The following is a 27,972-nucleotide window of genomic DNA, read 5'->3' on the forward strand; positions in this document are numbered from 1 at the left end:
GGGCGCCTAGCATGCCAAGCCTGACACTCTTATAGTGGCCCACAGTTACCTTTGGGCTCTCTCCGATACCGTCACCCCACACAGTGATAGCTCCTGAAATACTGCCTTTACCTGCCTAAAATGACAGCCACAACAAACCCTCCTCCGTCTCTCCTGACCTTATCTCATTCCTCCCCCAAGCCCCCACCCCTCCCAACTCTACTCTTCTCCACTTTCCTGCTACTGACCTTTGCCCTCACCGATCCTGGCCCTTTGTCCCCACCCTGTTCGTCTGTGAATTTTTCTCTCGTCAATTGAGATCAAGCTATTTTTTCTGATGCCCGATGGAGCTACCTGGTTTAGCTATAGGGGAGATGGGCCGTGGATTCCCTCCTTGGTCGTCACCTACCCAGTAGGTCTTTAGACAGACTTCCTTTTGTGTCTCTCCTGTCGTCTCTTCCCGCATCCTCCCTCTATTTCTGCCTCTCCTTCTTTCCTCTCTCAATGTGTTGAGACTGAACTATTTTGTCTGATGCCCGATGGAGCTACCTGGTTTAGCTATAGGGGAGATGGGCCGTGGATTCCCTCCTTGGTCGTCACCTAACCAGTCGGTCTTTAGACAGACTTCCTTTCGTCTCTCCTTGTTGTCTCTTCCCTATCCTCCCTTTCTCACCTCCCCTGCCCCTCCACTACTTTTCTCTCTCCTTTCTCTCCTCTCCTAATGTTTTGCCTATTTTTTAATGTATGTGTAATTGTTGATCTTTTTCAGTTACATTGTTGATTCTCATGTAAAGTGCTCTGATACCTTCGGGTCTAGCCAGCGCTATATTAAACACTTTAAATAAATAAGTAAAATAAATACATTTCTTGTATCTGTGTGGATCCATTTGTAGATCTTGCGGAGCATGCGGGGGGTGTTGAAGCAGGAGGAGGAGACGGCGTTGACTAGCTTGGTCATTGAGAGAGTTGAGTTGAGGATGATTCTCAGGTTGCGTGCGTGGTCGGTGGGGGTCGGGGCTGGGCCCAGTGCCGTTGGCCACCAAGAGTCGTCCCAGGCTGACGGGTTGGAGCCAAGGATGAGGAACTCCGTCTTGTCCGAGTTCAGCTTCAGACGGTTGATCTTCATCCAGTCGCGATGGCCTTTATTCCTTCATGTTATGCTATGTTATGTTATGTTAATAACCTTTTATATAGCGCACGTACACCCAGAGGTTTCAGGGCGCTGACTAGCAGAACCCCAGGTGGATAAAAGGATTATGCCTAGGCCTGAGTGAAAAGCCAGGTCTTAATCTGTTTCCTAAACATTAAGAGGTCAGTGCAAGAGCGGATCTCCAGAGGGAGGGAATTCCAGAATCTGGAAGCAAGGGTCGCAAACCTGCGTCCTCCCTGGCATTGGAGTTTGAAAGAGGAGGTTGGTTTTTGGTGGTGATGGGGTCCTTGGTGAGGGAGAGGATCAGTTGAGTGTGGTCGGCATAGGAGATTATGTTGAGGCCGTGCTGTCGGGCAAAATGTGCAAGCGGGCCATGTAAATGTTGAACAGTGTCGGGCTGAGGGAGGATCCTTGGGGTACGCCGCAGATGATCTCGAAGGCTTCGGAACGGAACGGGGGAGGTTTACGCTCTGGGTGCTACCAGAGAGGAAGGAGGTGGTCCATTTCAGAGCCTTGTCTCAGATCCCTGTGGCGTGGCGGCGTGCCCGTAGTGTGCGGTGGCAGACGGTGTTGAAGGCGGCAGAGAGGTCTAGGAGGATGAGTGCTGCAGTCTCCCTGTTGTCTAGCAGGGTCCTGATGTCGTCGGTGGCAGCGATAAGGGCGGTCTTGGTGCTGTGGTTGCTGCAGAACCCTGACTGGGAAGGGTCCAGGATTCTGTTTTCTTCCAGGTATGGGGTTAGCTGTCTGTTAACAATTTTCTCGATGACCTTGGCCAGAAAGGGGAGCAGAGAGATGGGTCGGAAGTTCTTGAGGTCTCTTGGGTCTGCCTTGGGTTTTTTGAGTAGGGCGTAGATCTCAGCGTGTTTCCAGCTCTCTGGGAAGGTTGCGGTCTCAAGGGAGAGATTAATGACGTTGCGTAGGTGGGGTGCGATGGAGCTGCTTGGTTTGTTGAAGACGTGGTGCGGGAATGGGTCTGATGGAGAGCCTGAGTGGATTGTGCTCATGGTCTTGATGGTGTCATCGACACTCACGCTGGTCCCGGCTAGCAAGGGGACATGGTCGATGGTGTGCGGAGGGTCTTTTGTGTTGCTGTCTGTTGGTCTTAAAGCGGTCATGAATGTCTGCTATCTTGCGGTGGAAGAAGGTGGCGAGGGAGTCGCACAGGGCTTGTGACGGCGGGATGTCGTTGGTGTTGGAGCTGGGGTTGGAGAGTTCCTTCACGATGTTGAAGAACTGCTTGCTGTCATGTGCGTTGTTGTCGAGGCGGTCTTTGAAGGAGGTCTTCTTGGCAGCCCTGATGAGGTGGTGGTGGTTGCGGACGGCGTCCTTGTGTGCTGCGTGGCTGTCCGGAGTTTTTTCACTGTGCCATTTCTTCTCTAGTTTCCGGTAGGCTTGCTTGGCATCTAGGAGTTCTGCGGTGAACCAGCTGGCCCTCTTGCTGGTGTCTCTGTGGGGGGGTTTCTTCAACGGGGCGAGGGTTTTGGCACAGTCCTCGATCCAGCGTTTGAGGTTGTGGGCAACGAAGTCGGTGTTGGAGGGTTCGGTGGGTAGGCTGAGAGCGAGGTTTGCATGTGGTTGGTCTTCTGTGATTTGGCTCCAGCGGCGGCGGGGGTTCTGTTGGGTGCGGTGGTGTGTGGTGAGTTTCTGGAAGGCGAAGTGGAGGCAGCGGTGGTCGATCCAGAGGAGGTTGGTGGTGTGGCTGATGGAGACGTGCAGGCTTGAGGAGAAGTCGGGGTCGAGCGTGAGGCCGGCGGAGTGGGTGGGCACTGAAAAAACAAATAAAGCTAAAGGCCTGGTGAAGACATCAATTTGTGCATTTGTTCACACTGGTGGACTTGTATTTCTGAGGAAAAGTGCATTCCTCTGGGACAGGGGTGTGATGCGGTGTTCTCCAGAGTGCCTCTGATTGGTTACTTAAGTTACCCTCTCTCCTTTTTATCAACCTCCTTTCACCGCCCTCATCCATCGCAGCAGCAACAGGAACTGTAAATTCTATCCCATTTATGCAGAAAACAGAATCAGTTTGCAAGTGAATCACAAAACCAGTAAACTGAAATGTCCAGCTTATTTGCTAAAGGACAGTCTGCTCATGTAGTGCAGCGCTGGCAACCATCCAGAAACTACACGTCATGCAGAGCGTGTCAGGCCCCAGAAGGCATTGGTCCAGCGCACAGAAGGGAGCTTAGGGATAGATACATTTCTCACCTAATCTCTAGAAAAAAATTCACTTGTTTCTTGAACACCACATGAGATAAAGGTTCGCTCGTAAGTACTGATACATTGTTTAAAGTGCATGCCGTGAGAACATTTTACAAGGTAGGCGACTGCGTGGCCACTTAGGGAAAGAGGCAAATTTCCCATTTCGCTATGAAGGAGTAGGCAGCCTACAAGCCGCACTGCATGATAGCATCAAAGGGGGTCTACAGAATGCTTGACAACGGCCACAGTACTTCATGGTGTACGGTTTGCACACTACAGGGGCCCTGTATGGTGGTATGTGTCAAGCAGGAGTTTGAGTTTGTGCTATGCAAAACTACAAAAAACAGCTGAATGGCAGGGCCCCGTGTGCCGTTGAGTTATATTCCCTCGCAGACACTAGTATAGAAGCCTGACGACTTCTGCTTTGCCGGTGCTGGTCCTACTGTATCCGTGTACCTGACTGCCAACACCATAGACCAGCTCCACCTTTACTTGGCGGAATGGAGCGGACTCGTCTGGCCAGCCCTGCAGCGAGATTGATTCAGGGACTGACCTGCACTATCGATATCCCAGATTGCGTTCAGTTCATCAGATGAATGTGCAGGCAGCAGCAGAGGCTGCACAGAAAGAGGTGGCAGGGAGTACGAGGGAAGCAGGGTAGTACCGACCCACAGAAAGACGAAATGAAACGCTGGCTCTGTCCAAGAGTCGAGTCTAGGGAACCCGACAAAAATGTTTGGGGTGGGGGCATGGTTGCTTTTTTTAACTCAAGAGTACAAAAAGTCTTCCCTTATGTAACTGAATGTAAGAAATTACACTGTGAGCCATTGCCCGGCATTTTAACACGTTGTGCTCTATCTTACCAGCTTACACGCTGGTCTCAGACCCCAGTACTTCCAGCGACATCTGTTACGAAGGAAAGAGTTCTGATAATGTGAGGACATCACCACTGCTGTCGCAGCAGATCTGCTGAGTCAGCAGAAAAGCAGCCGCTTCTACACTATATGTCATTATGATACGAATAAAGAGTGATGTCAAAAACAGGAGCACAAGGGGAAAAATGCACCTAACAAGATAAACTACAGCCCAGACCTAAAAAAAGTATTCCTAAACAATGCATGAAAATGAGCAAAGCATATGTTCAGGAGTAGTTGGCCAGTGCACTCATGGAGGGCTAAAGACCAGAAGAGGCATGTGCATGCCCCTGACAAATGCAGAGAGCACAAACTGGAGAGACAATCGTGTCAGCATATGGAAAGCCTAGGGGCTGGCTGGAAGCCTCATAGCAGATACAGCATGTCTCGGTTTGAGGCAGCGCATGCGCGCCGTTTAGAGTTGAGACCTAAAAAGAGTAAATATACAAAGAGCTTCCTGGAATACGGTCGAGCCTATCCTGGCTTTTAGCAGCCAGGATGAACCTGATAATGAAGCATGTTACTACGACAGTGAGTGAGGGTTGTATATACTAAGAAAAGCTTTTCTCTCTCCTGTCTCTCAAGACACCCAGCAACGTTTTTTTGGTTCTGTAGGTTTCTTTTGCATTGACAGTGGGGTAGTTTAGTGGCTTGAAGTCCACCAGACAATACTAGAAGGATGAATTCATATGCAGACAGGAAGATGAAGCATGTCAATTGGACATAGATACACCTGCAAACTAAATTCCGGATAGAAATATGAAAACAATATTATAAAGGGGCATTCAGGAGCAATGGCAGGAACATCCAGCATATGGACATGCTTGTGTATATTGAGGAGCTTCATTCTGAAATGAGGTACGGTAAAGGAGGATCATATTGTATCAAGCACACCACCAAAACCCATGCAGTCAAAGACTGCTCGAGTCACAAAGGGACAGGAATTGCAATAGAGTAAAGTGTACCCTGGAATAGTGGTATACAGCATTCACTCATCTAAAAAAGTACCAGAATTCCCCAGTTTTCCTTGGCTCAAATTCTGGTGGCAGTAGGACTCAGTCCATCTGTTCTGTTGACAAGCACTTTGGAGCACTGAGGAAATGCTTCACTCATGCAGGTATTTAACACTCTGATATCACCTTTTGTACGTTAACTCTTACGTTGGGAGTAGTTCTCTCGGGTTTTTAGAATCCCTTAAATATTCCTGGAATTCTAAAACATGTTTACACTTCTAGTACTCTTCCAATTCACAGGACTTCATTTGGAATTTTCACAAGTAACTTTATTTTTCTGGGATAATATTTTCTCACTTTGCCTGGATCCCCAATAAATTTAGGGATGATATCTTACCTTACCCACACTGGACAGGCACTTGCCCTAACAATTACCCCTCTTTGTGCAAGGTGTCCTACCTAGAAGCACCTTCTTTCCACAACAATAAATGTAGGGCAGTGGAAATTGACCATGCCCATGCCATTGGATTTACTGAAACAGATTGAGGTGACTTACGGCAGGCAATTTCTCTCCTGCAATTGGAAGTAATTCCTTCTGTCGGCTTTCCGAATGTTGAGTGGTGAGCATGGAGCACGGCTGTTGGGGCAGCTCTAGTACAGTGTGAAAAATTGGGAAATTGTTTGTAATATACATATTTGTGTGATGACACTATAGACATAAATATGTTCCAAAGCATTTTTGAACGGCAGTGTGGTCTATGCACAGTTTTCAAGTAGTGTCTGTACTACCTGGTAAATAGTGATTGGTAGACTTAACAGTTTGTGAGCTTCTGAAGTTGTTATATTGGTGGGTTTTTATGGTTTTATAATTTCCATACGAATAAAGATTCTCCATAAGATTTTTTTTTTTAATCCACAAAGATGTGTTTTGCTACATTTGTGGTGATTAGGCTTTTTGGCACATATTTAACTTAATTCAAAAAAGATGAAAAGTATTATTACTTGCGCTTTTTGATACATATTTCACTTAATTCAATAAAGACGAGTCGTTGTGGTAGTTAGGGTTCTGTAACTTAATGTAACAAATATGTGCCAAAAACATAAAAACAACGACAATGTATGAGGGAGCACAACTTTGCAAAAGTGGATTCTCTTGTTCAGACACAGGTCTGTGAGAACGACATGTGCGAAACCATGTGTGAATTCGCAGTGAAATAGTTACTTTCACATTAAGCACTTTTGGGACAGTGATGAATGATAATCACTTTATTATTGAGTTTTGTCTTGAAACTGTTTCTAATACATTTCAGTGGCGCAATATGGTTTTAGGCCTTTATGATACACTTGAATGATGACGACATGGAGAATTACTTGTTGGGAAAATTGGTTGCTTGCCAAAAACACATTATGGGATTAATGTTGTTAGAGCTGGCATGAAGCATCCCATGCTCTCCTTCGCCTTTTAAGCAGAGCCAAGATGTTGTTATTCATTTATTTTATCATTCCCAAACCTTAATAAAGAGTTGTACAGTGAATACAAAGACAATATGGATCTAAACCAATGATCAAGATTTGGTAAATACAGCATAAAAGTAGTCTGAGTAAAAGCACTCCCTGGATGGGTGCAAGAGAGTGCACCATGATCCTTACAATTAGGAGAGAGCATTATATGAAAGCACTCAGTACTCTCAGAACCCACATCAAAGCAGCAAAGGCAGGCAACATAAACAGTGGACATCAAAGGAAAAAAATAGCTATAGACAAGGAGACAAGAGAGGACGCACATGAATATTTCTTCAGTTTGAGGGCCTTATGACCTTGAGATAAAGATGTGATTAATGATCAGACGAAAGTCATGTGTGAAACTGTCAGACACCGCTCAGGGGGAGCAGTTTCATAAGCAAACACCAGACAAAGCACAGATTTAATCACATGGCAATATTTCTGTTTTGTAAATAAACGTTCTAGTTGTGTGCGCCTTCTACATGCTACGGGTATCCGCTTTCCCATGCAACACTATTGCACATGGCCACCTCTCTTTGCATCTGCCTAAGTAAAGACTATTTGGTCTTTTTGATAAGCTCCACCCACAGCCAGAACATACAAAACACAGTTTAAACTTACTACTCTTGTCAAATAAGCCAGCAAAGAATGCCATGTGTCTACTGCAGAAATCCCCACCAAACCAAAAAATGTTAAAAGTGACTTTCTTTGTCACTGTCTTGTAGGCATACCTCCTGATCTGAGGGTCCTTCACATATGTTTTTTAAACCTCGCACCTGCACTCTTGCCCCATCACTGAACTATGTGGTGAAGTGCTGGGTATACACATTCATGGGGGTCTTAAGAAGAATTACCACAGCACAAAAAATTCAGATGAGACACCGCTGATACGAACCACACTTTTTGATGAGATGCATCAGCTAGGATGGCCAGTGTAAGGACTAGTACTAGGATGGAAATTAAAGACTGCACCCTCGTAATTGGTGACCTCAGGGATGCTCATCAAATGCACAGTAGAAATTTTAGTCACTGAACAACCTTGCTGAACAAAAACATAAGACGAATGTATTCCAGCTAACAGTTACAGAAACCGTCCCGCCCAAATCACCCACCTGCTTCAAACATGCCCCCAATGACTAGCCAACAGTAAGGGAATTTCACACCTCATTCCCATTTCATTAATTTACTTGCAGCTCAGATGAGCTGTACACTAAATACATAGACATGTTACTCATTTAATTGCACTTCTTAGCATTTCACATGAATTTACTTTCCAAAGAGGATTTTTCTGGCACAAAAATGTTTCTCTAAAGCATAAGAATGATTGGTGGAATGCTTGCAAAAGTTTCAGACACTGGTGATTACTTGGCCTGCATCTCACTTCTTTGCTTTTTGACCACTATGCTGCTGCAAGTAGGAACTAACCTTATGCCAAAACTGGCCATGCTGTGCTCCAGCACAAACATCCTGGATATCTACCACCTGAAAGAGAATAAATCCTACCCTCTGCTGTTTCTGAGCTTTCTTGACCTTATTCGTGTGGTGTCAATTGAGTCCTGGGGCACAGCGAGTAGAAGTCCCACATCTGGGCATTGCATCACACTCAGGGGTGTAGCTTGGTCTTTAAGACTGGGGGGGGGGGGGGTGGGAGGGGGTTGTGATCTTCAGATTTTATAACAATCACACTGGCATATCATGTTAACTATTATATGTGGAGCAGTGAATGAGAGGGGCATAAGGACCAATGGATCCTCCCCCGCCCCACCCCACCACCCCGTGGCACTCCCTCCACGGGCCACTACTGAGAATATGTGTTTTTGTCTGAGTGAGTATATAAAAATGTATCCCATGTGAAATCGGACAGACAGCTCACCATACCCGACTGAAAGCTCCTATACCCAACTATTTACTAAAAAATATATTTATTAGGGGGTGTAACACCCCAAACACCCTCCTTGAAGCTACGCACCTGATCACACTTAGGGCATAAAGTTGAAAAAAACACAAGTGATAGGTGGGATATTTGCAAACATCTCACCCACTGATTATTGCTTGGGGCCACATTCCAGCCATTACTGTTTGCACTCCCTTTGCCACGCTAGATAGGGGTCAGACCTTATGCAAATCAGAAAAGTTCCTACACTAAGAAGAATAGTTCATTCTGAAATGTGAGGCCATGGTCCATCTGAAAATTGAAACAATTATGACAAACAGTACTCGTTGTTTCAGTAGCGTAGACAAATGTAAATGTTTCAAAACGGTCTGCTAAAGTAATCAATGGCTGCCCACAGAGAATCTAAATGACAATGTATTTATATTGATCTAAAATAGCCCTTTCCTAAGGGTTCCTACACGTTATCAGACATGGTAAGTGAGGCCCCAGGAGATGCAGGGATTTAGCCAGGATCACAACACATTCAAATGCAAAAGGAAAACCTAGAACTCGTTTCTACCTTCACAAACAAATTAAGGGCTAGATAGACCACAGCTCTTAAATTGACTGGTTTTGTCACAAATTCTCAAGAAAAAGTGGAAAATGATGACAAATTAGACTTGGTCATGAAGAAGGCTGATAAAATAAGCAAACTAGGTAGGCAGAGTCATACTTTTCTGTCATCACTTTCCATTTTCGTTGCTTATATTTTTCAAGCATATTGAAAGAAACCATGGCATATCTACAGTCAGTCAGTACTGTTAAAATGCACATCACTACACCATGCCTCCCCTAAAGCAAAGTACTTGACTAAGCCAGCCAGCGAGGCTAATGTATACCTTATGGTAATAATCTGCCCAAAGTCCAGTTCATAGTTGTTCACTTGAGCAATAAAGATGGCCGCCACAGCCTCATAGAGAGCAGTTCCGTCCATGTTGATCGTTGCTCCGACTGGCAGCACAAACCTGGCAACTCTTCGGTCGATGTGATTATTCTCCAGCAAACACTTGAAGGTTATAGGCAAAGTGGCGGAGCTGCAAGAGACAATAACACGAAGCACTTAAAACAATACTTTACTGCTAGAAGTAATATTTACAAGAAACTCAAGCGTGGACTCCTGCCACACATGGTGGAATTTAATAGCTCACTTGGCTGCCATTTTGTTCGCTCTCTCTAGTGAAAGGCTCTTTTCTACTTCGTTAAGTTTTGCAAATACTGCTGGAAGCAGATCAGGACATTGCACAGAGTTGCCAACCATAACAAGATGATGGAAAACACGCTCGGTTTCTGGATTTAAAAATTACTGAAGATTTGCTCTGTTATTTTCTGCATTATCCTCGGTGGGCTTGCTCCAAATGTGTATTGCTTTGAGTTTAATGAGTTTAACTTACGCCAGAACATGTCAATAACAAAAGTAAAAAGGAAACATAATCTAAAAACTTTGGGCTAGGGTCAGCGAGTAATTGGGCGATCTACACCTGTATTTACACTCAAGCCCCAGGGGTTATGGTATTACAGAAACTGGCCGCCCCCTTCTATGCTAATGAGCACAACTCTGTCTCCTGTGGGGCACAGCAAGGTGCCTTCGGAATCATTGCAAAAGTACCTCACATCTTAGAAGATAAACTTGCTTGTTACTGCTCAGAAGTCACCCTGTATGATTTATTTAGGAACAGCTGTAAAATGAATACTTCCAGCTGCTCAATCTGTCGTCCAGTACCTACTGCAGTAAATAATACACACAAATCAACACAGAGCAACATTTATAATACAAAACAAATCAACAGTCAGCAGTTGTCAACCAAACGTTTAAATGAAAACAGATTATTAGGATTCTTTTATAAAGAAACATAATTTCATCTGATGTATCATTTACACGGAATGCATTTTGTTTTCACAGTGAACCAGGGGGGCCAATGTGCTTACTTTTGCGGGGACAAGCCCGGCGATTTGTAAAAGGGGTCCTGCAACTCATTCTGATTTGCAATTAGAAGGGTGAGAGAAAGGGATGGAGCATCCTAATTAAGATCTGCAAATGTACCAATGGCTTGTGACATCAATTGAGTTCGGAAACCCTTGAGAAGTTACCAACCCCAAAATTGATTTGGAAAGGGGAAGCTGTCTACAGGGAGTAAGTAGGTGGTGGTCCTGGGGGGAGCAGACAGTGGTCCTTAGATGTCTTCTGAAATAGTTTTTAAAGCAACACCTGACTCTTTAAAGAACATGGGTTGCTGGAAAAAAATCTTATAAGGATTTGCAATGACAAAGACAGTATTCCACAGTCCCTGTCCTGACCCGATTCTTTCATTTGCAGCCAATCGCAGGACACTACAGCTAGTGACTTTCTTATTCAATATTCATTAGGTAGATCACTTCATGAGCCACTGGAAATGGGCATTTTGCAATACAACCTATTAGTACATAAGATGATTCGCAAATTGACAATCAGTTAGGGAGCAACTTGCACCCACTTTTTATGACCTGCCTGCATCTTAATCAGACCATTCATTTGATGGGATTGGAACCTCTTCTTAAGAACACATCTAAAGGTATTCTGCTGAGCATCATTGTATTGGGTAAAAAAGTAAAACAAACTACCTACAGTTACATACAAAAACACAGACACACAAAGTGAAGAATACACCACATTTAAAAAATAATTTCAATTAAATCCACAAAACGAACTTCTCCACATTTCAAGAAAGGTGCTGACGTTTTGGAATCGAATTTGCCGTGTTGAGATGCCGGAAAAGGATAATGGACTGTGATCTCCAAGGTTGACCCCGCCCCCAGAGGAGGTGACCTGGAGGAGAAATTATCTCTACGAGAAGCAACTCTGATTCTGAAATACAACTCTGCAGTTACTGAATTGAACGAAATGTCTGAATTATACCATCTTTATTGGTGAGAGCGCCCCATTTATCACTTGTAGTAACCTGCAACAACGAGTAAGTCAACCACTCCAAGAAATCCAACACGATCTTTTCCACCTAAAAAACCATTACTCGAATAGGTCCCTTGCAGATAAACATCTTTTCTCTATCAAATGGAACTCGACTGCTTGGGCCTTCATATAAGTACCCACCAACATAACGATTCATTGATGAAAGAAGATCAGGACAAAATTAAAACCCCAAATACCTGGACCACAACTCCCATACAACACAGGGAGAGACATACAGAAAAAACACGCCCAGAAAAAAGCGAAGATTCCAAATTGGCTCGGAAACACGCAAATAACTTGTCGACTCAATTCTGTTCCTACCATAATTAACCACCATTACAGGGATGATTCCGACATTGCACAGCTTTCAAATCCAAAAGTTCACTTTAGAAACCTAACATCCTGGACTACAACTCCCAGACTACCTAGAGTGAGGACGCGACGTTTTAGATGCGGGTGAACGAGAACACGGTAGTGCGCCGGCAGACCGAGAGACGCGATGCAAGGGAGAGAAGACTGGTTCCACAACTAAGGTATGTAGGGCCCCAGATAATAGCGAATTAGAGCAGTCCCACGAGGACACACGCTGCGATGTAGACGAGGCAGTGATGTGACAAGCGCTCACTCCACAACTTGGGACAGAGAGTGATACGCTTTCCTTTTGTCCACGCAGGAATCAGTGGTTTACAAAAATTTACGACCCAGTGCGTTTCCCGTGTAAGAACCATCTTAAAAAGAAAAAGGTACTTCGTTTTTTCATATTTACTTTAGGTCGATTAGATTAGAGTGAACTGTGACTGAAGACTACAGGCTTTCGCCATTATTATTTTTAAACAGTTATTTGATGGATACCTTATTCGATGATACCTTGTGCCAAAGTGGGACATCGTAATACGGCTCATTAAGAAGACAAGGTAAAGACGCTGTCATGCTTGTCCGTTTTCGAGTAGAAGGTTCTCAAAAAATAGGAGAGTAAGAACTGTCTTATCTTTTTACAGGACTGAACCCTCGAGGTCCTGAGGAGAACACCCAAAATAAGGGGCTTCAAAACGCGTCGACCCTTCTATTTGTTCACGGCCAATCCTGAGGAATATTGTTTTGTCAAAAATATGAAATTGTAAAATGGTTCGGATGGCTTGGTAGATTACAGTGAGTCTGTCATCTTTAGGAAAACATATAAAGTAAATTAGTACCCCACCATTGATTAGCTTAGGTTCTGCTGAACCTGTGTGAGGTTACTTCACACTTGTCCTTTTTCCTTTGTGCTTTGCACTTATTTTTCCGTCATGTTGTGTATTTGTATGTTACACGTTGAACATAGGCATCCCTTACTTTGAATGTTAGATCAAGACGTATGAAAGTTTCACTGTGTGTATGAGAATGAGTAAATTAATCAGTTTCTGCATATGATCCCTCCTTGAAATTGAGCCTTCTGTGTCACTCGTTTGTTTTACACAGTATGTATTAACACAAATTCTGTCCTCTCTTGTTCACTTTTGTAGAATTAAAATATTTTAAATACAGTTTGATAAAAAATTATCCATGAATTAACAAAGAAATAAAAAGATTAAGTCTGTCACAATTTGTATTTTGGTTATGCAGCAAATGTTTAATATCTTTGTGCATTCAAAAACTGGTCAAACTAATGGGCAGTACTGGCAACTGTTTTGTTGGGAAAAGGATATGGGCACTTTCTAAGATGTGGAGGACGGTTTCACATCTTTAATGCTGTTTGGGCTTTACTCTTGCCAAAACAGGCTCTCTGTTTGAGGAATCTTACTTTGCTGAACCACATTCAGGCTCTTCATTGGAGGAATATCACCTTCCAAAATCGTTTGCCAATATTGGACTACACAAAAGGTTTTTGGCACATACAGCGGGTGGTTCGTCTCCCTTCACAACTTGTGCGGAAACTGAAAATGTACCTCCAGAGGAGCTTCTCTCCTTCTTGGATGCCCTGAAGAAGCCTGCCACGGGTGAAACGCGTTGGCTGTATTGGCTTTTTATCTCAAACATCAGAAATAAAGGATCAAAAATCTAAAGATTTCCTCTCGTCTCATGTGCCTCTGTCTACCATTTGTGCCTTCTGTATTTGAAAGTCTGTCTATGTTGCCTCTCAGAACTTTTGTTTGAGATTTCAAGAAAGTTTTACTTGAATAGAAAATATCTAAAGTACCCACTTCCCTGTCAACTGCCCCCCGTATCATGAGGGTGATATTCATCGAGTGGTGTTTTTTTTAGGCATCAGCAGTAAGCATGTAAGAAACTCGAAGTTTCACATCTGCGCTCTTGGCTGCAAAAGCGGAACTGTTTATACATGACAAGAAACCAGCTCATAGCTAAATATTAAGTAAATCAAGAAAAAACATTGTTTTTATTTGATTATTTGAAAAACAAACAGCTTGAGAAGATTTTTGTAGTGTTTCTCGAACACTGCACTGATTGTTAATATAGCCTTAGAGCCCGACGTAGCCGGCTCTACTAGCCATTAATGGCCCTCTCCAGTGTTAAAGGCTTGAGTTGAAGGCATAGGCCTTTAACAATGGAGAAGGCCTTTAATGGCCGGTAGAGCCAGCTACAGAGGGCTCTAAGGCTATTAGAACATTTTGCCCCTAGAGGGCAGAATGTTCTAATTTGTAAAACGAAGGACTCACGGAGCCCAAGGGGGTTGAAATCACCTCAGGCTCTGTGAGACCTTTGTCACAGCAACAGCTGTGAACAAACATTGGAATGTTGAGGCTCCAGGCTTCTATCAGCCATAGGAAGTCCGGTGCAACTCTGTTTTTTTAAATGGAGCGCTAAACATTCCAAAGTTCTAATATTTGTTATATAATCCTCATCCTTAAAGAGCTCCTTCATGTCCCCGACCCCCCAAAAAAACTTATGGACCCCAAAGCAGCGGAAGACAAATGTGTCAGATTAGCCACCTTCTTTGATGAAAAAATCAAGAAAATCCTCGCCTCTCTCCCCACTGCCGAATACGTCCCCACTGAAGGAGATAATGACGTCCCCCCCCCCGCAGATGGATTCCCCCGTGAATTCCTCCGCCCCTCACCTGGCATCTCTCGGACCGGTTACCACGGAGGAAGTAGCCACCACATTTGCCTCCGTCAAGAGTGGCGCCCCCAGTGACCCAGTACCGATACGGTTCCTTAAACAAATCACCCACACCATAGTGCACCCGCTGACCGATTTGATCAACACCTCATTTTCCCAAGGCGAAGTCCCTCACAGCCGGAAAGAAGCGGTCGTTAAAGGACTTCTAAAGAAACCTTCCCTAGACCCTGAGGATCTATCAAACTATAGACCCATCTCCCTCCTCCCCTGGATTGGCAAGGTCGCGGAGAAATTAGTAAATAAAAAACTCTCACAGTTCCTTGAAACGAACCATCTACTAAAGAGCTCCCAAACGGGCTTCCGACCAGGTCAGGGCACCGACACCGCACTCCTTGCAGCAGTGGAGAAGGCCAGAGACATTCTTGACACAGGAGGATCAGTGGCAGTGATCCTCCTGGACCTGAGTGCGGCCTTCGACACGGTTAGCCACCAGGTCTTAACCCAACGTCTGGGAAACATTGGAGTGAAAGACATAGCCCTGAAATGGCTCTCATCATTTCTCTGCCAACGCTCCTTCCAAGTCTGGGAAAATGACAGCCGCTCCCCTACCATCCCCCTTCGTTGTGGCGTGCCTCAGGGCATCGTCACTAAGCCCCACGCTTTTTAACGTGTACATGGCCCCACTGGAGGACGTGGTCACCCCATTTGGAGTTACTATCATCAGCTATGCTGATGATACTCAGCTGGTGGTAACTCTATCTCACCCCAAGCAAGAACCCTCCAACCTACACGGATGTCTCTCCAAAATACACCAATGGATGAATGACTCAGCCCTGAAACTTAATGGGTCAAAAACAGAGATTCTACTCCTGGGACAAAAGGAGCCCTCTCTACCCCCGAACATCTGGCCCGCCTGCCTTGGTGAACCTCCTGCCCCCAAGACAGAAGTCAAGAGCCTGGGTATATGGTTAGAAAAAGATCTCACCTTTAGAACGCAGGCAAAGAAGACGGCTGGCGTCTGCTTCGGCCTTCTAAGGTCATGTAGGAAAGTGCTCCCCCTCCTTCCTTTCAACTCCCGGAAACTATTGATCCAAGGCCTGATTGTGTCCAGATTGGACTACAGTAACGCCATATATCTGGGAGCCCCTGAAGCCACCTTCCAGACCTTGCAGAAAATCCAGAACGCTGCTGCCCGGATGCTTACAAACACCCCGGCCAGAACTTCTGCAAAACCTGCTTTGAAGAAACTGCACTGGCTGCCGATCAGGGAAAGAGTGGCATTCAAAGCCCTCTGCCTGGCTCACAAGGTGCTACACAACGAAGGCCCTCCAATTCTTAGGAACTGTATCACCCCCTACAGACCTACGAGAGCGCTCCGCTTGGACCACGGAAACCTCATCGTGATTCCCAGAGTGAAGAAAGCCCGCTCAGGAGGTCGCCGATTCTCGGTTCACACAGCAAAGTTATGGAACGCGCTTCCTCTGAAACTCAGAACTGAGCGGAACCTCCTCCGCTTTAGAAAATCCCTCAAAACTCTCCTCTTCCCATAACCTCCCTAACCTTGCTGCTCTCCCTCCCCTCTGGATTACGAGGTATAGCGCTGGGATACTCTTGGGTGACTACGCGCTCTATAAAAACCTTAAATAAATGGTCATATGTATGTCTGTACGTATATATGTATGACTGCGTACTCAAGAAAAGATTGCAATGCTACATTTCCAGTAATGTACCGTCATTCAAATTTCAATACATTCAACGTTTTCAAACACTATGCAAATACATCACTCCTAAAAAATCTACAATACCAGCTACTCTCATTCATGCAAAATAGCAGCTTGTAAGGGTTCGGTTTTCGTGTAGCTAAGTAGTGTCTCAATCGTGATATAAGAATGGCACATTTGTAGTGTTCTGCCATAATCACCACTAATGGCTGCTGTTGTCAATATATTGGCATACACTGGATCCAGTGTTTGTCCTTCTGTTTGTTTGATATATTGTTATTTGTGAAGTACACACAATTCCAAAATATAATATCATACAGAGGCATACTGACAAACAACCAATCCAATCACAACTGTGCATGAAATCTGCTATAAAGTATCAAACTACAAAGCAGCCCCTAAAACTAATAAGTTAAAAATGTGGCACTAATTTAGGACACATGAGAAAGGGACAAAGAACGACAAGTGCACCATAGAAAATGTGCACAGGGGAAAAGATTCTCATTAGGAGGAAAAAGTCCATAAATCCCATGTAATGAAAAGAACAACTGACAACAGTATTATAATCAGCTGCTAACCACATATACAGTAGATAGGTGATGGACATCTGTAACAAGCAAGAAGAATGACAAGCAATTTGATAAGGCCTTCTAGAATCACCTACACAAATAGTTAAAGGGGCCACATACAAAAGTGGTACTTTTCCACTCACTATATTGACTGCACATTTTCATTGAAAAGTAATCCCTCCACTACTGAAAGCACTACAATGCTATACGAATGGCAGAATGTGTACAATACAAATGGCAATTTAAAATAACTATAACACATTCCATAGTTTGCATCTTCAACTTTCAGGGACCTGCAGTCTAACCTAACTTATGTTAAACTCATGCTTTACAGACTGAGCCAACAGCTTGAGCATGGGGTATTTTGTGACTTGTCAAATATAACACAATTAGAAAGATATGTGGGTGCCTTTAGGGAACCAGACTGCTAAGCTAGGAGGTAGCTGTACGAAGCTGACTCTCTATATAGTGTACTAAAATGATGTGCACTGTGCAGAGAGTCCAGTGGGTCCCAAATTGGTACACAGGGCAAAGTAGATAATACTAATGCTATATTTGTGGTACCTGGGTGAGCAGGTAGAACTGTCAGAGGATAGTATTATGCGCTTGTTTTACTAACAGAGGCAATACATGAGATACACACTCAAGAATAAATCCAAGACCAATTTACAAAAATCACACTGATTTTTATATAATTTTTAAGACTGTTAGACCTGGTATCTTTGGCGTGGTTTTCCCCAATCTTTTTGGCTCTACCTCCTGTATTTTTGATGCTGTGCTGGATTTCGTTTTTGCTGGTTTAGATGCTTTGGACACTCTGCCACTGCTGATCAGTGCCAGAGTGTAAATGCTCTCTGTGTAAATTGTTATCATGATTGGATATACATGATTGGCATATTTGTATCACCACGAAGTCCCTAGTAAAGTGCATCGGGTGTGCCAGGGCTGGTGATGACAAATGCTACTAGTGGGCCTGCAGCACTGATTGTGCCACCCTCAGGAGTAGCTCTAAAATGGTGTCTCAGGCCTGCCACTTCAGTGCCTATGGGCAGTTTAAAAACTGCCATGTCCTCCTGGTCAGTGTCCCCACTGACCAGGCCTAACCCTTCCCTTTTTGTGCACATCAGTCACCCCTATGGAAGGCCCAAGGTACCCCCCTGGGCAGGGTGCAGTGTATGTGAAAGGTAGAGCATGTACTGGTGCAGGTGACATGCTCTGGTAGTGAATTACAGCCATTTTCGTTTTTCACGATTGTAAGGCTATCTTGCTCCATAGATTAACATGGGGGATGCTGGCTACAGTGACTTCCAGCATTTCTTCCCATAGGATCAAGATAGGACATAAGTATCTAGTATCCCTAAACTCAGAATTTAATAACACATCTTTTAGGAAAGGTTGTTTTTAAATCCTGTGTTTGAGAACAGCACTTTTAGAAAGTTGCTGTTCTCTTGTCTGACCCTTCTGTGTGCCTTGGCCTGTTTGTGTATTGACTGTCTGGTTTGAGAGTGACAGGGGCTGGGCATTCCCCAGGAGGCTGGCTGAGTCAGCCCTAGGCTGAATGACTGCATTTGCAACCTGAGTGGTGGGAGGAGTTAGCACCTGGGTCTGAAAGGGCTGTGCCTGCCTGCTCCACCTCCTGCTGGGCGGCTGACGACCCTGCCCCTCACTCTGAAAGGAAAGAAGAAGCCAGCAAAACAAAGTACTCAGGAAGCACCCAGAACTGGTTCAGACCGGGCTCAGGGCCCACATGCACAGAGAGAACAAAGACTTTAGGGGTATAAGTACAGGACCCCTGACAACAGAAAATTAGATCATCCTGGAATCAAGAAGGAACCTCTGCCAAGGAGAAAGCTGAAACTGAAGAAGGAAGACTGTCCTGCTGTTGCTCTGCTGGACTGACCTGTTGCTTTGCTGCCAAGGAGAGGGGAAGGACTGTGCTGTTGTGCTGTGTCACCTGTCTTGAAGGAATCTCCAAGGGCCTGAGAAGAGCTGGCTCCCTGTTCTGAAGTCCCAGGAACAAAAGGACTTCAACCCCCAGCTTCCCTGAACTCTGCTAAGAGAGTTCTGTCCTTCCTAGTGTGCTTGATCCAGTTGTGGGGCCTCTGGAAGTTGTACCTGTGCTGGGAAGCTTGAAACTAAGCTTGAGAGACTTTTGCAATTGAAAAGTGTCGCATCGCTTGCTTGTTGAGCGCATCCCCGACAGTGCGAAAAGTTTCCCGCCACTACGAAGGCCGAGATCGTCGCCAGAGCCGTCACATCCTTCGTTTGCGGGACACACCAGACCGGTGCGGGAAAGTCAAACATCGCTGCGAGTGTCGTCACAGAGCCTGTCGTCGCTGGGTGAGATCGCCGCACCGCTTGCTTGAGGACCTCCTCACGTCGCTGCGAGCATCGTCGCAGAACCATCGCATCGAGGAGCTGCGAGAGAGAGGATCCCCGCTGGACCGCGCATCGTCTCCCCGAAGATCGTCGCAGCCCCTACGAGATCGTCGCATCGTGCCTTTGCGAGAACAAACCTCCTACGGAACCTACGCACCGGAATCCATACAAGTGGCCTTCCTCCCCATACAGACCGGATTCATCGCAACACGCCCGCTGCTCCAGCGGGGTTGTCGCATCGCCTCCCCAGGGTCTCAGGAGCAACGCATCGCTTGTTTTCCACCGCACCAGCTTCTGCTTTTGGAACTTTGTTGCAACTAAAAGGTACTGTGAGTAAACATGACGCAACTATGAACTTTTCACGCATCTGTGGATTATTCTATCGCAACTTAAAGAACTTTGATTACAACCATAAGAACTCTTTTGAAACCATATTCTTGAACTGTGTATGTTGGATTTTTGTCGTTTTGGTCTTGTGTAGTTTAGATTTAATACCTCTATTTTTCTAAACTGTTGTGGAGTCAGTTTGTGGTGTTTTCACTGTGTTACTGTGAGTGTTGGTACAAATACTTTACGCATTGCCTCTGGTTAGCCTAGACTGCTCGTGCCAAGCTACCTAGAGGGTGAGCAGGGGTTATCTCAGAGGGTTATCTCCTTGCCCTGACTAGAAGCAAGGGTCCCTATTTGGACAGTGGTACCTACCTCTGCCAACTAGAGACCCCCAGTTCTAACATTGTTGGTCAGCGGTGTGGATTGAACTTGTATTTGTACTAGACCCACAGTGATAGGTGTACATCACTAGTGAGTGCAGACCACTACGCCACCGCATACTACTGTTTTTTTACGTTGGTTCTATTTTTGAGTAACTCTTCTAAAACATCATGTCTATGTATGGAAAGGTACCCAGGTGGAGGCAGAATTAGAGTTTCGCATTGAGGATCTGTATTCTTACAAAGTTACACAGCTTCAGCAATTCTGCAACAAGTTTGAGTGCCCTATAAAGAGCGGCTACAGGAAGGATGAGCTGCAAAGGATCTTGAAGGCCCATTGGGAGGCACAAGAGGGAAATGATTTTAGTGCAGGAAATGGTTTTCAAGTCACAGATCTGCCAGTAGGCTCAGGAGCTGGCAGCAACCACTCCGGTAGGGGCCTCACCCCAGAAGAGTTACAAGAGAATCAGAGAGTGAGAGAATATGACTTGGAAGTCATGAAAATGAAAATGAGGCAATTGGAGTTGGAGAAAGAAAGGGCAGCGGAAGACGAGAAAGAGGCCCGTGCCCTAGAGGAAAAGAAATTGCTTTTGGCTCATGAGATGAGCCTGAGAGAACTGGATCTTAAAGCCAAGGAGGTGGATGCCAGTTCAAATGGTGGCAGTGCGCAGCCAGTGCATGGGGGTAAAGTATATATTCCCAAAGACCTGGTACAGAATTACCATAGGAGTGAGGATATTTATGCCTGGTTCACTTCGTATGAGATTGCATTGAAGATGAATGGTGTGTCTGATCAGCATTGGGGGCGGGCCTGTGGAAACATTTTGAGGCTTCTGGGAGGAGTGCTCTAGAGCCCTTAGAGTTGGCAGGTGCCATGACCTACCCCAATATGAAAGAGGCCTTATGTCTCAGGTACGGCCTTACTCCAGAGCAGTATAGACTGCAGTTTAGAAACTCCAAGAAGAAAGAGTCTGAGACTTGAATGGAGTGTGTGAATTTGTACTCGCGTGCACTGGAAGGTTGGATGAAGGACAGTAAAGTAACTGATTTTAAGGGGTTGTTGCATTTAATCAGTTGGGAGCACTTGAGTAGTCTTTGTGTTCCAGAGCTGCGCCAGCATCTTTTAGACAGCAAGCTGACAGACCCCTTTGAGCTTGCTAAGGAGGCGGACCGCTGGACCAGTACCAGGGTCCACAGAGGAATTGTGGGTACCACAGCCAAAGGTGGGCAGGGTCCCCAGCAGAAGAGTGGGGGGGACAAGGGGAACAAAAGGAGTTCTCACAAGGGCCCCAAAATAGTTCCCAGGGAAAGGAGTCCCAATCCCCCAAACCTAGACAGCCATGGCCCCCTAAGGGCAGGCGGGACAATAGAGACAGAAGAGATAACCAAGGTCCCCCTACCTGCTATCACTGCAATGAGGTGGGCCACATTGCTCCAAAATGTCCCAAGAAGAAGCCAGCACCCACTGGTGCTCCCGCCCCAGCGTTAGCAAGTGTAGCTTTGGGAGGGGATTTGGTTTCTAGTGACTGGGGGGAGCTATCAGTTATGACCCTTGTCTCTTTAGGAGACCGAGAGATGGTCCAGGACACCCAACTGCCCTCTAACACTAAAAAGTATGGGCAGAAGGTGACCATCAACGGGAGGGAAGTTGAGGCTCTGAGAGACACAGGAGCCAGCGTGACATCCGTGAGGTGTCAATGGGTGTCTGAAGAACAAATCATCCCTGATGTACTCCGCCCTGTAGTGGCAGCTGACAGCTCAGTGCGCCGCTGCAAGCTGGAGCGTGTTCCCTTTGCATGGGGGGGGGTCTCTGGTCTCTTGGAAGTAGTTGTCAGTGATGCCTTGCCTGTAGACAGTCTGTTAGGTAACGACCTGGAGAGTTCTCCATGGAAGGATGTAGAACACAGAACTCACTTGGAGATGTTGGGTCTGCCTGCGTGGATCGCCGTGACCACGCGTGCTATGGAAGCCAGTAAGGGTGATTCAGCAGAACTGGAGCCTGAAACAGTGGCCCAGAGACCTGCCAGGAGAGGAAGAGGCAGGGGGCGCGGGAAACCCACCCCAGTAGTTCCCACGGTCTAGGAAGGAGCAGAACCTGAGGGGGATGCCCTGGAACCTACAGGGGAACAGGTGGCAGAACTGGGAGATCTAACTGAGCTGACCCATTGGCAGCAAGAAGGTGGTCCCTCCAGGGAGGAGTTCTGCCCGTCGCAGAAAGAATGCCCTTCCCTCATTGGTCTGCGGCAACAGGCTGTAGATCAGGCAGCAGGTGGAGCAGCCAGAAATCACTTTATCTACTGGGAAGATGACTTATTGTATAGTGAGCCTAAGTTTGCTGACCCCGGTGCAGCCCATGTGCAGGTGGTACCCGAGCGCTTCAGAAACTTCCTAATGGGTCTGGCTCATGACGTGCCTCTTGCAGGACATCTGGGGCAAGACAAGACCCTGAACCGGCTTGTCACCCACTTCCACTGGCCCCAGATGAGAAAGCACGTTGGTTCCTTTTGCAGATCTTGCCAAACCTGTCAAGCTAGTGGCAAGACTGGAATGAAGTTGAAGGCACCCCTTCAACCCTTCCCAGTGGTGAGCACCCCTTTCGAGCGGGTGGGCATAGACATAGTAGGGCCCCTGGACCCCAAGACAGCCTTAGGCAACAGGTTCATCCTGGTCTTGGTGGACCATGCCACCCGGTACCCAGAAGCAGTCCCTCTCAGGACAATCACAGCACCCGTGGTGGGCCGTGCATTGATGGGCATCTTTTCCCGTGTAGGGTTCCCCAGAGAGGTGGTCTCTGACCGGGGTACCAACTTCATCTCTAGGTACATGAAGTCTCTGTGGGAGGAGTGTGGAGTAACTTATAAGTTCACCACTCCTTACCACCCTCAAGGAAATGGGTTGGTTGAAAGGTTCAACCGGACCCTGAAAGGTATGATTATGGGCCTAGCGGAGCCCATGAGACAGAAGTGGGACGTCTTGTTACCATGCCTGTTGTTTGCCTACAGAGAGGTGCCTCAGAAGCCCTTAGGGTTCAGTCCCTTTGAACTCCTGTATGGCCACCCTGTTAGAGGACCTCTCTCACTGGTGAAGGAGGGTTGGGAAAAGTCCAGTGGTAAAACCCCCCAGGATGTGTTCAGCTATGTGCTGGCCATCCGCAACCAGACACAACGCTTCAGGAAGCTCGCTCAGTTGAACCTGGAAGCAAGCCAGGAAGAAATGAAAAGATGGTACGACCAGAATACCACTCTGGTCGAATTTCAACCTGGGCAGAAAGTGTGGGTGATGGCGCCAGTGGAGCCCTGCGCGCTCCAAGACAAGTGGACTTGGCCATATGAGGTGGTGGAAAGGAAGAGTGAGGTAACCTACCTGGTTAACCTAAGGACTGCCAGGCAGCCCCTGAGAGTCTTGCATGTGAACCGCCTCAAACCACACTTTGAGAGGTCTGAAGTGACAATGCTCATGGCTACAGATGCAGGGATGGAAGAGGATAGTGATCCTCTCCCTGACCTCCTGGCAGTTAAGGAGCAAGATGGGTCAGTGGATGGTGTGGTCCTCTCGCCCACCCTGACCCCAGAACAGCAGAGTGACTGTCGCCAAGTGTTGGGTCAGTTCTCATCCCTGTTGTCCCTGACCTCAGGAGTCACCAACTGGTGCGTCCATGATGTGGACACTGGAGACAGTCTGCCTGTGAAACAAAAATTTTACAGGGTAGCTGACAAGGTCAGGGCCAGCATCAAGGAAGAGGTTTCCAAGATATTGGCGCTAGGGATGATTGAGCTCTCCAGCAGCCCCTGGGCTAGCCCAGTGGTCTTGGTGCCCAAGAAAGCTGCTACGCCCGGTGCCCCTCCAGAACTCAGGTTTTGCGTGGACTACCGGGGGCTCAATGCGGTCATGAAGACTGACACACACCCCATCCCCAGAGCTGATGAGCTCGTGGATCGGTTGGGAGCTGCCCAGTACCTCAGTACATTCGATTTGACGTCTGGGTACTGGCAGATTGCCTTAACTGATGGGGCCAAAGAGAGGTCAGCATTTTCAACGCCAGAGGGACACTTCCAGTTCCGAGTCATGCCCTTTGGGTTGAAGAATGCCCCTGCCACGTTCCAGAGACTGGTTAACCAGGTACTGTCCGGGCTGGAGGAATTCAGCGCTGCATACCTGGATGACATTGCTGTGTTCAGTTCCACGTGGGAGGAACACTTACAACACCTCTGCGAAGTGTTGAAGGCTCTGCAAAGGGCAGGCCTCACTATCAAGGCCAGCAAGTGCCAGATAGGGCAGGGATCTATGGTGTATTTGGGACACAAGGTGGGGAGCGGCCAGGTGGCGCCCCTACAGGCAAAGATTGATACCATTCTGGCTTGGGAGCCCCCCAAGACCCAGACAGAGGTGAGAACCTTTTTAGGACTCACCGGGTATTACAGACGGTTTGTCAAGGGATATGGCACCATTGTCGCCCCCTTGACAGAACTCACTTCCAAGAAGTTGCCCAAAAGAGTTGACTGGACTGACGCCTGCCAAACTGCTTTTGAGGCCCTGAAAACTGCAATGTGCACAGCACCGGTGCTCAAGGCACCTGACTTTTCCAGTGAGTTCATAGTACAGACAGATGCCTCAGAGCATGGTGTGGGAGCAGTACTCTCACAAGTCACTGAGGAGAATGGAGACCAGCCAGTAGCTTTCATTAGTAGGAGGCTACTCCCCAGGGAACAGAGGAGGAGTGCGATTGAAAGTGAAGCTTTTGCTGTGGTCTGGGCTCTGAAGAAGCTGAGGCCCTACCTGTTTGGGACTCACTTCCGTGTTCAGACCGACCACAGGCCCCTCAGATGGTTAATGCAAATGAGGGGTGAGAATCCAAAACTGTTGAGGTGGTCCATCTCCCTACAGGGAATGGACTTTACGGTGGAACACCGTCCTGGCACAGAGCACGCCAACGCTGATGGTCTGTCCAGGTTTTTCCGCCTTAGTGAAGAGAACTCCGAAGAGGGTGGGTAGTTCTCCCCACTTTCAGCTGGAGGGGACACGTGTTAGACCTGGCATCTTTGGTGTGGTTTTCCCCTATCTTTTTGCCTCTACCTCCTGCATTTTTGATGCTGTGCTGGATTTCGTTTTTGCTGGTTTAGATGCTTTGGACACTCTGCCACTGCTGATCAGTGCCAGAGAATAAATGCTCTCTGTGTAAATTGTTATCATGATTGGATATACATGATTGGCATATTTGTATCATCACGAAGTCCCTAGTAAAGTGCACCGGTGTGCCAGGGCTGGTGATGACAAATGCTACTAGTGGGCCTGCAGCACTGATTGTGCCACCCTCAGGAGTAGCTCTAAAATGGTGTCTCAGGCCTGCCACTTCAGTGCCTATGGGCAGTTTAAAAACTGCCATGTCCTCCTGGTCAGTGTCCCCACTGACCAGGCCTAACCCTTCCCTTTTTGTGCACATCAGTCACCCCTATGGAAGGCCCAAGGTACCCCCCTGGGCAGGGTGCAGTGTATGTGAAAGGTAGAGCATGTACTGGTGCAGGTGACATGCTCTGGTAGTGAATTACAGCCATTTTCGTTTTTCACGATTGTAAGGCTATCTTGCTCCATAGATTAACATGGGGGATGCTGGCTACAGTGACTTCCAGCATTTCTTCCCATAGGATCAAGATAGGACATAAGTATCTAGTATCCCTAAACTCAGAATTTAATAACACATCTTTTAGGAAAGGTTGTTTTTAAATCCTGTGTTTGAGAACAGCACTTTTAGAAAGTTGCTGTTCTCTTGTCTGACCCTTCTGTGTGCCTTGGCCTGTTTGTGTATTGACTGTCTGGTTTGAGAGTGACAGGGGCTGGGCATTCCCCAGGAGGCTGGCTGAGTCAGCCCTAGGCTGAATGACTGCATTTGCAACCTGAGTGGTGGGAGGAGTTAGCACCTGGGTCTGAAAGGGCTGTGCCTGCCTGCTCCACCTCCTGCTGGGCGGCTGACGACCCTGCCCCTCACTCTGAAAGGAAAGAAGAAGCCAGCAAAACAAAGTACTCAGGAAGCACCCAGAACTGGTTCAGACCGGGCTCAGGGCCCACATGCACAGAGAGAACAAAGACTTTAGGGGTATAAGTACAGGACCCCTGACAACAGAAAATTAGATCATCCTGGAATCAAGAAGGAACCTCTGCCAAGGAGAAAGCTGAATCTAAAGAAGAAAGACTGTCCTGCTGTTGCTCTGCTGGACTGACCTGTTGCTTTGCTGCCAAGGAGAGGGGAAGGACTTTGCTGTTGTGCTGTGTCCCCTGTCTTGAAGGAATCTCCAAGGGCCTGAGAAGAGCTGGCTCCCTGTTCTGAAGTCCCAGGAACAAAAGGACTTCACCCCCCAGCTTCCCTGAACTCTGCTGAGAGAGTTCTGTCCTTCCTAGAGTGCTTGATCCAGTTGTGGGGCCTCTGGAAGTTGTACCTGTGCTGGGAAGCTTGAAACTAAGCTTGAGAGACTTTTGCAATTGAAAAGTGTTGCATCGCTTGCTTGCGGAGCGCATCCCCGACAGTGCGAGAAGTTTCCCGCCACTACGAAGGCCGAGATCGTCGCAGTGCCTGACGCCGCAGCCAGAGCCGTCGCATCCTTGGTTTGCGGGACGGTGCAGGAAAGTCGAACATCGCTGCGAGTGTCGTCGCAGAGCCTGTCGTCGCTGGGTGAGATCGCCGCACCGCTTGCTTGCGGACCGCATCACGTCGCTGCGAGCATCGTCGCAGAACCATCGCATCGAGGAGCTGTGAGAGAGAGGATTCCCGCTGGACCGCGCATCGTCGCCCCGGAGATCGTCGCAGCCCCTATGAGATCGTCGCATCGTGCCTCTGCGAGAACAAACCTCCTACGGAACCTACGCACCAGAATCCATACAAGTGGCCTTCCTCCCCATACAGACTGGATTCGTCGCAACACGCCTGCTGCTGCAGCGGGGTTGTCGCATCGCCTCCCCAGGGTCTCAGGAGCAACGCATCGCTTGTTTTCCACCGCACCAGCTTCTGCTTTTGGAACTTTGTTGCAACTAAAAGGTACTGTGAGTAAATGTGACGCAACTGTGAACTTTTCACGCATCTGTGGATTATTCTATCGCAACTTAAAGAACTTTTATTACAACCTTAAGAACTCTTTTGAAACCATATTCTTGAACTGTATATGTTGGATTTTTGTCGTTTTGGTCTTGTGTAGTTTACATTAAATGCCTTTATTTCTCTAAACTGTTGTGGAGTCAGTTTGTGGTGTTTTCACTGTGTTACTGTGAGTGTTGGTACAAATACTTTACGCATTGCCTCTGGTTAGCCTAGACTGCTCGTGCCAAGCTACCTAGAGGGTGAGCAGGGGTTATCTCAGAGGGTTATCTCCTTGCCCTGACTAGAAGGAAGGGTCCCTATTTGGACAGTGGTACCTACTTCTGCCAACTAGAGACCCCCAGTTCTAACAAAGACCAACAACTTTGATCACAGATACGTTTATTTTAAGTTATGAATTTTTAAAGTTCGGTAAATAATTCATTGTTGTGCGCAACTATATGCAATGATAGCGTATGCCAGAAAATAACAAAAATGCATGTAAAATCAGACAGTTGGTTCTAGGGGTACACATTCGGAGTTTAGGGAAGCAGCAGGCCAAGGTCCAATGTTCACCAGCGGATTGCCAGAAGTGTCCTGGATTCAGCCAGGTGCAGGGTGCTGGCTACCCCTTGGTAGCTGGAGCGCTAGGAAGAAGAGTCACCAAAAAACAGACTGCACAGGTTGACTTACAGGTAAGTCCGGGGATCCCAAACAAGGGATCAGGTTGCAGGGGCCTCAGTAACACGGGAGCGCAGCTGGTTTGTCGGTACCCAGGCCAGGTGGGCTGGGTGCAGAACAGATAGGTCAGTCGAGCTCTGTGTGTAAAAGCAGTCTTTGCGTTCATGGGGCAGGCAGATTTCCGTGATGATTTATGGACAGCTGGGTCACTCACAAA

At 46.9% G+C, this 27,972-nt stretch overlaps 1 protein-coding gene across 1 annotated transcript in view; it reads right to left on the reverse strand.

Moving 5' to 3' along the window:
• The window catches only part of SLC1A7 (solute carrier family 1 member 7), a 622,845-nt gene that overhangs the window by 119,549 nt on the left and 475,324 nt on the right, over window positions 1–27,972 (reverse strand). The window contains exon 8 of the mRNA XM_086936195.1: window positions 9,471–9,665. Coding sequence (XP_086792321.1) covers window positions 9,471–9,665 — 195 coding nt within the window. The remainder of the gene's footprint in view (window positions 1–9,470; window positions 9,666–27,972) is intronic.

This window comes from Lissotriton vulgaris, chromosome 1_1 (genome assembly GCF_964263255.1).
Source record: "Lissotriton vulgaris chromosome 1_1, aLisVul1.2, whole genome shotgun sequence".
Classification (NCBI taxonomy): Eukaryota; Metazoa; Chordata; class Amphibia; order Caudata; family Salamandridae; genus Lissotriton; species Lissotriton vulgaris.